Source organism: Mytilus galloprovincialis, chromosome 8 (assembly GCF_965363235.1).
Source record: "Mytilus galloprovincialis chromosome 8, xbMytGall1.hap1.1, whole genome shotgun sequence".
NCBI lineage: Eukaryota > Metazoa > Mollusca > Bivalvia > Mytilida > Mytilidae > Mytilus > Mytilus galloprovincialis.
The window spans coordinates 82,716,590-82,731,647 of record NC_134845.1 but is presented as its reverse complement, the minus strand read 5'-3'; the positions used below and the strand labels follow the sequence as shown (position 1 = coordinate 82,731,647).

General features: G+C 32.5%; 1 protein-coding gene across 1 annotated transcript; it reads left to right on the top strand.

Moving 5' to 3' along the window:
* Positions 1 to 2,100: 2,100 nt before the first annotated feature.
* Positions 2,101 to 5,299, top strand: LOC143043582 (uncharacterized). Its single transcript, XM_076215826.1, has 5 exons — positions 2,101 to 2,324; positions 3,118 to 3,249; positions 3,669 to 3,794; positions 4,271 to 4,355; positions 5,248 to 5,299. Exons 1-5 carry the CDS (start codon positions 2,255 to 2,257, stop codon positions 5,264 to 5,266), a joined length of 432 nt encoding a protein of 143 aa, XP_076071941.1. The 5' UTR covers positions 2,101 to 2,254; the 3' UTR covers positions 5,267 to 5,299.
* Positions 5,300 to 15,058: the final 9,759 nt, after the last annotated feature.

Sequence of the window (15,058 nt, the reverse complement as noted above, 5' to 3'; positions counted from 1 at the left end):
TCGAATTCCATTGAGCAGGTCCTAAAAACTTTCTAATTTTGTACCAGTTAGGGAAACAAATTCATGGACAATTTGCCTTTTAACATAAGAATAAAACTACATATTTGAAAATTAAATTGATTTCCCCAGTCCCCCCAGAAAACATGATTTTGCATTCCGAAAGATCCCCATCGCTTCCTTCATACTGTTTTGTACTAACAATGGATACCAGGCGGTGTATTTTAACAAATACGTTCAATGTTATTTATGTAAGCATGCAGGAACGGGGGAATTAAACGAAAAATAATAGCATGAATTCCGTGCATGTAAAAATTGTGATTATTTTAGGAATACATAATAGCGAAATTGAGACATAAGAGTAGAATGAAATTGTATAAATATTACTGATATAATTATTAATAAATTAAATGGTAGGCAATTTATCCATTTTCTGCAAAAAACGCATGACTGATTTCATCTATTTTGGAAAATTTAAGGTAGCTCTATAGATACCTTATACTGAAGTATAATATTAGGCGTTTTCTATGTTAAAAGGGATTGATGCATACCACTTAAGTTTTGTGGGCGCGACTTAAACCAACTATAAGATTTTACTAAGGAAATACTTAGTTTAAGACTGTTTAGGCATACCACGTAGGTAAAAAGGGCGGAGTTTCCTTAACTTAAGTGTTTACTAAGGAAAATCTTTACTTAAGTAGCTTTATGCATTAGGGCCCAGATTCCTTATTCGATGTGGATAGAGTTTAGGCCTATTTTGATAAGCTTTTCATATCTTGTTCAAGGTTTTTGATTTTCAATTGTTTTTACATCGAGTATAATTGAAGGGACATATATTGTCGAAATGCTCATTTAGTACCGTCAATGTTATTTGTTAATGACCGTTTGGTTATAAAATTATCCAGAATTATTGATCGTACAGTTAGACATATTATCAGACAAGGAAGTTTTGTTTAAAAGAAAAATGCATTTTTTTGGGGATAAAAATTCATCAACAGCTGTAATCAAAACAAGTTTGAGGAAGTATTTGTATTAAACTGACAGCATGAGTTAGTAGTATATGTCCAACAGATATATTAAATCTATAATTTAATAGATTCAATCTAACAGTTTAGGTTTTGTAGAATATAATTTGTTGATAATTACATGTAGAAAACAATGACTAAGAGGGAGCAACTAAGCACTCTGTTCGAAATCTATAAATTCTTTTTTAGTATATGAACGTGGTAAAGATTTTATATTTTGAAGACCTTTTCTATTTACCAAATTATACGCACTGGTAAACACTATTGTTACACCGTATCGTATTCATATTTTCATTAAATGAGAATGACTTCACAATGTATCCATAATAAAAAAAAAGATATATTTGTACTAATTATAAGGTATTTCATTGAAGTAACATGCTAAATGAGGGCAACTTAGCATATTGTAACTTACACTTTGTACTTTTTTTGCTTTATATCTGTTTTGATTTGAGCGTCACTGATGAGTCTTATGTAGACAAAACGCGCGTCTGGCGTATTAAATCATAATCCTGGTACCTTTCATAACTATTCACAAATATGCATTTGAACAGATGTAATTAATATATATAGACAAAAACATAATGTCTTTTCAAAATGAATTAAGTTGCAAAAAAAAAACCCCAAAGAAACAACCCCAAGAAACAAATCGGAAAATTCAATTCTAATCGCAAAAATGTCAAAATAACATGCAGATTAAGCAAACTGCAGAAAACAAAGAGAAACGCAATTCGAAATCAAAACCTCCGTCGTAGCTGCATACCTATGGATAATTCCAACCGTATTTAGATCTATAATTTAATCATTGTAACGAAATTTCTTGTATTTTATGTGTTGTTTCATGTCAGTAAAACGCATCAGAGCAGTCGTGTACTGTCTCAATTTGTTGGACTGTAGTCGATATTTCAGATTGTTGAAGAAATGATTTTATCATCGTAAACATAGATATGTTGCTATTTAAAAAACATTTTCTCTGTAGAAAGTAGTGTTATATTTCTATTTTTGAAGGTTCATAAAGAGTACAAAACCAACGTCTTTTTCGTTTGATTGTCAAGGACGTTTAACACATCTATCATCATCATGCAATTCCCACGTTTGGACCAATCAAAAATAACACTCCCATAATGCAACATAATGTCCTTATTGGTCCATTGATCCGACTCATTTAGATATTTAAGCTACAACCATCGTCGTATCAGGCATTCTCTCTGAATTACTTTCAAATAGTTAATATGGGAAAAACTGCTCTGTTTGTTGTAGTAGTGGCAATAACCATGATAACAATGATTAATCATTGTAAAGGTAGGTGTTTATTTTAAAGGATTTGTTGATAATGATGAAAGATACAAATATATATCGATGTAGGCAGAGGTTGTTACATACATTTGTACATGCAGCTTATTGATTTGTTTAAGAAATCAAATCAAAGTACAACGTACATTCTTTTTCTATGTTAAGTATGGAATTCATTGTGTTAAATGTTTAACATAAGTACACCGCATACTGTCAATTTGTAAGATTTCTATGTTCTATTCATCAACGGCTGTTGAATAATTGGTAGGTAGTCTTTGAAGAATACGACTTTTCGATTCGTGTTGTTAAATTATTGTTATTTCTTTTCTTTCTGAGAAGTAATTTTGTGGGTTGTTTCTGAAAGACAATAAATAAGTAAATTTAGCTAAAATCGAAATTACGTCGGAAGGAAAGTGTTGTTTAGTATTGTTTTTCAAATACCAATCAAATTATTGAGTTTAATTATTTGATTTCATCCTATTTTTACGAAACACTAACACATTACTGTATCAAAATGTTCTTCAACACAAATGTTTAGCACAAAGTACGTTTAGAATTTTATATATGTGAAATAATTGACAGTTTTATCAAGAATCTGACTTCGGAGTTCAATTGCCATTTTTTTCCCTCTTAAGTGATTTTTTAGATTGTTTCCTTTTTCATCGTTTTATTTTTGATCATTTTCTTAATTATCTAGTTAGAGCAGTGATCCATTCAATAAAAGTATGATATGTTACAGATTATAGTATTACAGTGTTTGATTTACTTATCATCTCTAAAATAATTTGATATGAAATTACAGGCGAACCAAACTTTGCATGTACTGGACGGGGTGGATATTGTTCAGATTCTAATGCATGTCCATCATTAGGAGGTAATGTGGAAAAACTATCTGTGAGGTGCAAGTGTGGGAAGGCATGTTGCAAATGTACTGGTAAGTAACGAATTTATTTGAGCAATATCGATTGACTTTGTAATTAAAAAGCAGGAATACAAATGAGGGTCAATAAGCTGAACATATACACAAAACAGATTTTTTCGGATTACATTCCGTGTCTTTTGAACTTTGAACATTTATTAAAAATAAATAGAAACTGAAACATAGAATTCTCATGTAACAGTGAAACTTAAAGTTTTGCTTTACGTTTTTGTGATGTCAATTTGAAACTTTGTACAAATGTTCCATATTGAGTTTACTTTTTAATAGTAATAAAGATTTAAGATATCGACAAAATTTCACAGTCACCGAACAATGTATCTTTGAAATATGAAATACGATGAAATCCTTTTTATTAATCACAAAGCAGTATAAGCTGTGAGAAATCTTATAATCGTTGATAATTTTATTTCTAGACACATGTCCTGATGGTTCTACATGTATGAGTGAAGGTGAAACCTGCGATGGAACCAAAGATACAAACAGTTGTTGTGGTAACAAGTTTTGTTGTACACCAACTCCAATAACGACACCGGTCCCATGTAAGTAATCATAATCATCCTTGTATCTTATGAATGAAAAAGTTTTAAAATACTGGATGATAAGGATAGCTGAAAACCTGGAATCAGTAAATTGAGAAAATGACCTATAGTTATCAAAGGTACAAGGATTATAATTTAATATGCCAGACGCGCGATTCGTCTATATAAGACTCAGATCAAAATAGTTGTAAATTCAAACAAGTACAAAGTTGAAGAGCATGGAGGACCCAAAATTCCAAAACTTTATCCGTCTTTATTTTAGATCTACAAATCATTTTGAGTAAGGAAAATAAATATGGATTTGGTTATATTTTTAGGTTATATCTGGAAACTACATGTATCTCTTTAACCTTATCAGTTCTTATACATCCTAACATCAAATATTTGGCTTTAAGCATTCCTGATGAAGGTGAATTCAGAAAAGCGTTTCGGATGCATGAAGTTTATAACAAATTGTTTTTATTATGCTTTTACAGGTGAAATAGATTGTATCTATGGTTGTAAGGACGAGTGTCATCCAGATTTAATGAGGGAAGGAGAATGCTGTGGATTGACATGTTGGTAAGTTTAAATTAACAAACCGAATGATATGATTTTCTTGTACAGATGACCTGATTCACGAATTAAGTTCATAATGTATAATTCTTTTTAGAATAAGTCAAAATGATACTAAAAAATAAATTTCTGTAGATATTTACTACGACCAACATGTAAGATATTGAATATGGAGGTCTGAGCAGAATATTTGAAAATTGCAAGTTCTTAAATTTTAATCACATTGTAAGAGTTTCGCCATTCACACTTGTTGATATCCACTGAATTAGACCCTGGTTTTTTTTCTCTATAGACTACGCGATTTCCCAATTTGATATTTATTTTGTGGTTTATCTCGGATTGAAATAATGTGTGCAAAACAAAACAAAATTTATATCAAACAGCAATAACAACTGGATGATGTGCATTTCCATAATAGTATATAAAAATAATTCTTGACTTTCTATTTAAAATATCGATATTAAATTACAAATATGTGATATGTATTTTTGAATGAGACAACTTTCCACTTAAGACCAAATGTCATAGAACTTAACAATTAGGAACTTAATAGCCTCTAGCAATGATAAAAATCACACTATTTTTTTAAATGTAAAAGGTCGCGAAATGACAACCACTTAAATACAGACCCCTTACTTGAAAAACTGGCACGAACATACTTAGTTTGTTTAATCATGTTTGCAGGCACCTTCCCCATAACAACACATACCATAGGTCAGAAGTGTAACATTTGAAAAAAATGTAAAACTCTGTTAAAGCTGGTTTTGTTTTTAGTTTTAAAAATGAATTAATTTACTATGATTTTTGTATTTTTGTTTTCACTTAGACTAATTGTTTTCGGTTGCATTTGCTTTTCATATTTCTTATATATTTTAACGTTACAATTCTATCTTTTCAGTAGGGGCGGTGGACGCTAACCTTAATCTTGAAGCCAACAGAAGACAAAACATTTACCGAAATAATAAATAAATGTTTGAGATTGATTATAAGGAGTATGACACATGTTTATCGTATAACTTAAGGAGGTAAACCTAGGTTAAGGGAAATAACTCTGAAAATCATCAGTACGTTTGTGTCAGCCATTTTCATAAATATGTTCTAAGCTTCTTGGATACATAGATTATTTCCAATCTGTTTCAGGTAAATGCTTAAAATTCATTGACGAAACTCGACTTTTACAAACGCATAACTGATTTAAAGAGTTATCTCCCTGAACCAAGGTCTACCCCCTTAAGTCATTAAACAATTTCGGAAACCAGACGGATATGCAAATCTAAAATGAACAAAAACATAACAGTTGGTCGCTCAATTGTCTGAAAGGCCGTTTATTGTTCGATTGTTGCTATGTCCTTCTTTGTGTATTTTTATTTCAGAAGAAATGTATTATTTTATCCGAATTATAGCAGTGGTCAAGTGGTCATAGTATAAAAAGAAGATGAGGTATGCTTGCCAATGAGACAATTTCTAAAAAAGACCAAAAATGACACAAAAATTAACAACTATAGGTTACCGTACGGTGTTCAAAAGTGAGCAAAGCCCATACGGCATAATCAGCTATAAAAAGACACCGACATGACATGCAAAACAATTTAAACGGAAAAAACTAACGACTAAAGTTATGTAAAAAAAAAACAAATAACTAAAAACAAATATGTAACCCATAAACAAACGGTACATGTATACAGAATGTGGAGGGGTTAAACATCTTAGCGGGATCCAAACCCTCCCCTACCTGCGACAGTGTTGTTACAAAACAATATAGAACGAACAATAAAAATCAGTTGCAAAAAGCCTTAACTCATCAGATGGATAAAATGCAAATACTACAAATACAAGTGGACGTTGCCGGGTACTTGTACATTCCAAAAATAAAAAGACACTAAGTACAGATCTGAGAATACTCGCAGTTACTTACGACTTGTTCAAAGCCACTAACAACTAATAAAAAAAATCATGCATCTTAGACTAAATAGTAGTTAATTTACAACGATCACAAGCTTGTCAACACTGAGTTTATGCTACATGTTACACGGTTCGTTTGGTTTCAATCTTAACAGACTAGAGGTGAAATTGTTCGTGTAAAAATTTATTAGTATTCACCAAGCTGTCCACTTCCTCTACAAATACAAAACAACTGAGCCACTACAATGAAGACACGAGTGCGGAAAGTGACATTAAACACCTACAAACAATAAACAATTGCTAGCGGTTGTGTATAAGTGAGAAAACTGGAACCGTTAAAATACCTTTTGAGATAGTCCAAGGTATGTGTCTACGACCCTTTTTGATGAAAGGTTCAAGTTATATATACCAAATCTGGTATATAATAGATACAACCAATTACTCAACGTCTTGTGAATAATGTATAATGTTATAGTACGGCAGCGTTGTGAAAAATTGTGCACATCCTGCTACAAGCATGAAATTTGGCATAGACCTTTCTGAGCTATTACTCTTTTATTTCAGATAGGGAGGCATTGAAAAAAATGTCTCACTTCCGGTAAAATGCAAAATGGCGTACATCATACTTAAATCGGCCCAATATCGTAGGCTAGTATGTGCAAAGGTATCATTATCATGCTGCTGTAATAACATTTGGTAGAAACCTTTGTTATGTACTACTTTTGGATAAATTATATAGATTAGATGTCTTTAAAACCCTACTGCCGGTAAAATCCAACATGGCGGACGTTGTACTAAAATAAACTTATTTTTTAAGGAGGGTAATTGATATGTGTTTTGACGTATTGCTACTATCGTTAAATTGTGCAGAAATCTGTCTTTGATGCTTCTTATGGATACAATGAATAAGACATATGTCTTTAAAACCCTTACTTCCGGTAATATTCAAAATGGCGGACATAGAAATATCATTATTTTATTTTGCTATTCAACATTTTTTCAAAATGAAATAAAATGTTTGGTTTTTTTTTGTGCTGGTCATTTAGCTTTTTACTTTACGTTATCCTCTAAACCACTTATTCTATTCTATAGTTAATGTTTAAATACAAAGGTAACACTTCCGATAAATAAAACCAATATGGCGTAAATTTCAAAGATGAGTCCCCAGTCTATATCTTCGATGTAGAGTTTTGAATAGATTGATTAACCTAAAATAAAAATCACTTAAGTACTAAAACATCTTTAAAATTACTGATTTATGGCCGGAAATACATATGTATTCACAATTGTAAAGCTGATTTTCCTCTATACAAAGACCGTGGTATTGTTTCTTACATCAATAATGTACAAGCTCCTGATAAGGTGAAGATGCCTCACAAAGAGTTGTCCGAAAAGGTTCCAATGGATCATATTTTCCCTACGCCATTAATAAGCGTCTGGACTAGTAAGCATAGGAACCAATTCCAAGCTTGTTACTCATCCACAACCGCCATGGTATATTGCACGTTTTACATGCTGCAAAACACTACACCGAGTCGTTCAAATAGCATCAATAAGCCTTTCCTCTTCCAAAAACATGTTTTCTTGCTTCGTAAACCCCATCTGATAAGTTTGTTCGATCTTCTTACAAAACCACGTATCGTTTTATCAATGACATTATCAAATCCATATGTTAGCTGATAAATCATCATTCTAAATCATAAAGTCACGTCTTCAAACGACATCCATGTCAGCAACGAAGTTAAATTCCCTTTCAAGTAAACGTGCATTTGAAAGGTCATGGATAGACAAATATCTAAAGCTTTTCCCACTTCCAAATGCAAGCCAAAGTTCGTCTGCCACTATGTCACGGAATAACGAAACAGCAATGACAGCAACATCGGTATTGACTGTTCGAGTCATGACTAAGTCTGTGTATCACTACATCAGACTCATGTATCTTAATTCTAGTATAAGGCCGTGTTCACATTGACCTAAACTCGGTGTTGTGTTGGTGTAACTCACACATAAACTAAACATAATTACGTTCCCATTGATAAAACTCAATGTTTACATGTAGTTTAAATCTTGTTTTGTCTACACGAAGTCGGTAGTCGGTGTAGGGCTTGTGTAGGTTAAGTGCACACAAAACTATGCATTCAGAACTTTAATTTTCCCATAAATATTTAAAGAAGAAAGGATTTTGATATAAAATTGATACTTTTAACACTTATTAATAAAGTTCTTTACAGAAATATTTGTCTAAACTTGATACATTCATTTGTTATAAAAACACTTTACGTAGCCTTATTAACCCCTTATCAAGACTCATCCATCATCATTGCCGAACACATAATTCATTTGAAAAGGTTTTCCCGAATCGACTGGACGTACACATGGACAGAAATATTTAACGATTTTCTCATAAATGCATTACTGAAAAAGGGCTAGGTTAATTGTTTGTTTGTGTAGTATATAGGATCCGTTAAAATACAAGATATATTAGATATAAAAAAAAACATTACCCCCTCCCTTTGCCAAATACTCCTTGGAGAAAAAATACCATTTGAAACAACCAGGTCTTGAAACAAACAGAAAAGATAGAAATGAAGTGATCCTTAACATCGCAATTCTTTTTCTTCGTCTGTAAGCACGCTGATGCAGCCTACGTTTTTAATGCGTAATCGAGACATCTTTAAACTACTGCAAATCATCCGAAACGACTTTCTTAAAGGAGCAACCACTTTACTTCAAAAAATAAGGGAGGGGAGGGATTCTGAGTCAGAGTTTTTTTCTCGCGAGAAAGTTTATATTTAGTTTTTTTTTCGATGGTAACAATTCAATATTTAACACTATAATGTATTGGGAAATCTTGGATTCAGAATATTTGTTTATTCTAATCATCTGTATGACCCGATTTTTTTTAAATCAAATTGTGGAAAAATCCATCCCCCCTTTTTTAAGTCAAATGGTCGTTCCCTAACTGCTAGAAAAGTTGTCCGAAAATTTGAATCGATTCTACGTAATGAACATTTAAATGACATACATGTATAGTTTACAAGTGAGAACAAATTTTATGTACAGGTAACTAAACAAGGTGTATAGATGTGAACAAATTCAATGTGAAACTAGTGTACATTCATTAAACCAAATGTAAACATGTTAGTGTACACGGCGTTTGGTGTGAACACGGTCTAAGCCTCCTCATGTTAACATGGGGCTAAGCTTGAAACACCATCATGTGGTGGATAACACAGAACCTCCTGAGCATTTGTTGCTACAACTACCTTTTCCTCAAACCTTTTGAAAAAGTTCCTGTGAATAAAAACTGAAAAGTTCTTTCTTAATGTAGTCATCTCTCAGAAAACTTTGACAATTTTGAGAAATTTGTTTTGAACCTGGATTCGTCTATGTATTCCCTTTCCCTTAAATGTAAATTATGTAGCTCTTGCTTCTTGTAGCACCCTTCAAACTACCGGTATTGTCTACGTACGAATCCGAGACTACATCAACTGTTGTTACAGTTCCTGGATTCGTCAATGTATTACCTTTCCCCTCAATGTAGCTCTTGTTTCTTGTAGCAGCCTTCAAACTACCGATATTGTCTATGTACGCATCCGAGGCTACATCCACTGTTGTAACAGTTTCAAGGTATTTAATAACGAGTTTGCTAATAGGGTATCCCTTACCTTGAAAAAAAGACCGTAAAACTGTTACAAGAGTGAATGAAGTCTTGGATGCATATAGTAGTTTAACAACACATGTTCAGGGTATTCTATTTTAACCACCACGTGATGCATTTCAAGTTAAGCACCATATTCACATTAAAAGGCTGACACTGGAATCATGGTGCATGTGTCTGATGCAGTGAAACACGAACTTAAACGAGTTAATTATTATTCGAACAGTCGTTACTGATGATGCTGTCATTACTGTTTCGCTATTCCGTGACATAGGGGTAGACGAACTATGGGTTGTGTTTAGGAGGGGAAAAAGCTTTGGATAAATATCTATCAATGACCTTTTAAATGCACTAGCGATGAGTGATCACACACAAATATTGTGATCCATGTATTTACCGGTTGTGATACGGTTCTCTGTTGAAAAGCTTGAAAAGGGAAAAAAACCTGCTTGGGAGACATTGATGGCTTTTAAAGATGTGACTTATACATAGAGAATGATAATTGATGCGCCTAAATCACCGGTGCTTACTGTAAGATTGCACACACTTATCAGATGGGGTTCGCATGGTTAACAAAGCAAGAAATACTATTTAAGCAAAAGGGAAGGCTAACTGAGGCTATTCCCTCAATTAAGTCTAGTCTTTTCCAGCATGCAAAACGTACAATACACTAAAACACGTGTTTAGGGGACAAGCTTTAAATTAGCTCTTATGCTACCCAGCCCAGGCGCTAATGAATGACGAAGTGACAAAGAGGATCACTTTAAAAAAAACTTTTCCTGAGGCCTCATCACTTGGCAGAAGCTTACACATTGTGGATGTAAGAAAGGTTGCCGCGGTTGTTGTTAATGTGGAAAATCAAGTCTCCCGTGCCCTGCGTCGTGTGCATGTGGTGGTGACTGGTATGTAACTTTTGTTGTTGGCCTAATAGTGGTAATTTTTTAATTGATTTAGTACTTAAGTGATTTTATTTTGTTTTAATCAATCTATCCAAAACTCTACATCAAAATATGGATCGAGGACTCATCTTTGACATTTACGCCATATTGGTTTTTTTTTACCGGAAGTGTTAACTTTGTATTTAAATATGAACTACAGAATATGATTAGTGGTCTAGAGGATAACTTAAAGCCAAAAATTTAATGACCACCACAAAAAAAAAAACCACTTTCTTCACATTTTAAAAAGAAGTTGAATATCAAAATTTAAAAAAATGACATTTCTATGTCCGCCATTTTCAATATTACCGGAAGTAAGGGTTTTTAAGACATATGTCTTATACATTGTATCCCTTAAAAACATAAAAGAAAGGTTCCTGCACAATTTAATGATAGTAGCAATACGTTAAAACACATTTCAATCACCCTCCCTAAAAATAAGCTTATTTTGGTACAATATCCGCCATGTTGGATTATACCGGAAGTAGGGTTTTTATAGACATCTAATCTATTTAATTTATCCAAGAGTAGTACATAACAAAGGTTTCTACCAAATGTTATTACAGCAGCATGATAATGATATCTTTTTACATACTAACCTACGATATTGGGCCGATTTAAGTATGATGTACGCCATTTTGGATTTTACTGGAAGTGAGCCATTTTTTTTCAAATGCCTCCCTATCTGAAATAAAAGAGCAATAGTTGAGGAAGGTCTATGCCGAATTTCATGCTCGTAGCAGTATGTGCACAATTTGTCTGAAATATGCTTGTAGCCGCTGTACTATTATATCCTTAAGTCATGTCTTGTAGTTGATTGACTGATTGTTTGTTGGTTGCTAAACGTCTAGTAGTAAATATCTTTCATACCTGTCAACTGACCTGTATTTTGCGGGTGTGACCCGAGATTTTCACAATTCTGAGGGATTCTCCGTGACACCCACCGGGTCATTAATAACCCGGGAATTTCACCTGGATTTCTTAGCCTTGAGATTGATTTCATCAGTGATTTTCCTTTAGAATACCGTCAAAATCGTTATTTGTCATGAACAGGAAGTTCAGCTAGCTGTATAAACTGTCAAATATTAAGTTACCCATTAAGTGCATGGCTTCACTTGACAGCTTTGGTGTCAACCACACTGTTAATTAACACGAATTACCTAAGCTTGAGGTCATATTTCACTGTTGTCTTACAGTTACTTCCACTTTTTATCACTATTTAAAATTGTTCCTTATATTTACGTTTTTTTTTGGTAAACAAGATTAAATCCAAAAGAAATAGAATGCATATTCATATTAAAATATTACTTTCTATTATTTTTATACCGTAATACAATTATAGAATATATAGTTGGAAATTATTTTTTTCATCTATACTTCCTTTAACTGTTTAACTTTATTTTACTATACTCTAAATTCAATGACTCAGGGTAAAATGAAATGTGAAAGTGTTGCATAGCCAGTCTATAGCTCTATAAACCTCCATTAACTTAGCAATGATGATTGAGGGTGAAGATGACATCATATTATACATGTTATATGTAAAGAAATGAAAAGTAGTACATTGAATGAAAAGTAATTAATATCAATAAGAAAAGGTATTAAGACAGTGTTAGACAAATTTATCAAAAGCTTTTTAAAGTGCAATGAAACAATACTTAATAAAAGATTTAATTTCTTAACAAGTGAACATGTTTTGGAAACTTTGATTTTAATTATAAGAAAAATGTCCCTTAAATACTGAAACACCGCTCGAAAACGTTTGCACGCGTTATGAACTGAGATTTCACTCTTGAATGCAGATCATGACCTGGATTTTCATTGTTACAGGTTGACAGGTATGATCTTGCAGTTGAAGAATAGTACAAGTTATACATTTACGTCTATTCTTATTAATCAGGATCAGATAAAAAATTGTAGCCTTATAACGTCGTGTGTGTTCTAGATACTACAAAAAACTCATCATAGATACTATGATTGAAATTTTGTCTTTGCACCAGACGCCTTTTTCGTCTATAAAACACTAATCAGTGACGCTCAAATCAAAAAGTGTAAAAGGCCAAATAAAGTACAAAGTGGAAGAGCATTGAGGTTCAAAAATTCATGTTTGCCACAGACAGCTAACTTAAGGTAATCTATTCTAATAACTTATCAAATGAACACTATAATAAGATCGTCGAAAACGGATATTGTTATTGATGATTTACAGCACTATCACAGGTAGGGTGCAGCCTTTGATAGCAAACCACTGTTGACTCTACACAGTATTCACGAGGCCTGTAATTGAGAGGTTGTCGTATATTGCTATGTATCATATTTGGGTTTTTTTTTCGTTTAATGTGTTGTACACAATCAAGATTTTTTAATTTCTTTGTCTGTCTCTAACTGTTTCAAAGTTGATCATGGCGGGTCTTTGTTATGTCCTTTTGGTCTCCGATTGACACTTTGGCACTCATATATCTGCTTTTAATTAACATAATTCCTAAGAGATTTAACAACAATTTAGCTTTTCACTGCCCATGGAATTCTAATAAAAAAGGTCCTAGGATTACATATTTTTGTTTGTCATAGATAAGACCATGCATGTGTATTGGATTCCATTTGACTTACATTCAGTGAATATAAAGAAAAATGAATATAGTATGACACAACTCTCAACAAGCGACCACATGAAAATATATAGGTCAGAGTACGGATTTCAACAATATTCAAAGCATGTACCCACACAGTTAGTTATAAAAGCCCTTGTATGACAAATCAAAAACAATAAGAAAAAGAAAACTAACGGCTAATAAATAATGAACGAGAAACAATTATGCAACACAGCAACACACGACAACCATTGACTTAGTGGACCTTTACCTGGGACACACACATACAGAATGTGGCGAAGTTTAACTCGTTTCAAGGTGCCAATCCTCCTTTAAAACTACCAAAAAATGAAACTGATTTATAACAGTTTATTCCTTTACCAAAAAATATGTGCGAACTAGCTTTTGATCTGTAATTAAAGTTGGTGTTTTTCCTGATGATTGCTCAATGTTTGTTATATAAAATAATAAAATCTGATATGATAGGAACGTATATTCTGTTCGTTATATGATTTTATAAAATCAGTAATTAATCTTTATAAAAATGTCAAAGGGATATGCTCTTCATTAGAGCATTTTGACTTAAAGTTAACCGTTAAACAACTGGTATTTCTGACTTTGTTTGAAGAACATAAGTATTTCAAGGGTCGCATATTTATATTTCAGCTATTGCATATGATAATGTCAAGTAAACATGTATTACTACTACAAGTGTCCGCTTACATATTGTTTATTTCATCTGTTATTAACGGACATGTAATGTTTTGTCTTTATATGTTTCCGTATAGTAAATTAAAACCAGGTTTAACCCACCATTTTTTTTATGAAAATACCCTGTACCAAACCAAGTCAGGAAAATGGCAGTTGTTATCTTATAGTTCGTTTCTGTGTGTGTGTTGCATTGTTTTTTTTTGTTTTTTTTATTGAACTTCAGTATTTCTGTTGTTTCATTGTTTTCCTCTTATACTTGATCATGTAGATGTGTTTACCTCAGTTTTAGTTTGTAACCCGGAGTTGTTTTCTGTCAATCGATTTATGACGTTCGAACAGCGGTATACTACTGTTTCATTTATTTACGATATCCTATCGAAATGAAGTACAACACTCGTTTTACGGTTCCTTAACACGCTATATGTGATGGCAAGTAAAAATTTATAAAATGAACAATTCAAAATATAAAATCTGTTTTAAGTGTTTTTTTTTTATAATACAACGAGCACTAAAGTGTACCAGGTGTATCGAAGGAATAAAAAAAAATAGCATCGATAGGAATACCACAAAACAAAATGAGTTATACAGCTTTATCATTTGAAATCGAATTTTGATAACTAGCAAGTAAAACCACAGGCGGCAAATTCCAAAATGAGAACCAAAAGTCACCATTCATCAGTCAACGAGACTCCAAACCTTACATATAAACTGAAGATAGATGAACACGAACCCAACAAAAACTTACAATTAAGAACAACAAAAGGAAACAAATCCGATAGTTTTACAATCATTCCACACATTGATTAAACACTATCAAAGTATTGCATTCTAGTGAGTTATTTTCCATAAAATGTGTTTAAATTTACCGCGGTATATCAATGAAATCCCATGTAAAATCTTATCATA

Excerpts from the sequence above, each read along its gene's own strand:
- LOC143043582 (XM_076215826.1), top strand. The coding sequence starts at position 2,255 with ATGGGAAAAACTGCTCTGTTTGTTGTAGTAGTGGCAATAACCATGATA. Across the intron at positions 2,325-3,117 it reads AATGATTAATCATTGTAAAG|GCGAACCAAACTTTGCATGT; the intron begins GTAGGTGTTTAT and ends ATGAAATTACAG. Across the intron at positions 3,795-4,270 it reads AATAACGACACCGGTCCCAT|GTGAAATAGATTGTATCTAT; the intron begins GTAAGTAATCAT and ends ATGCTTTTACAG.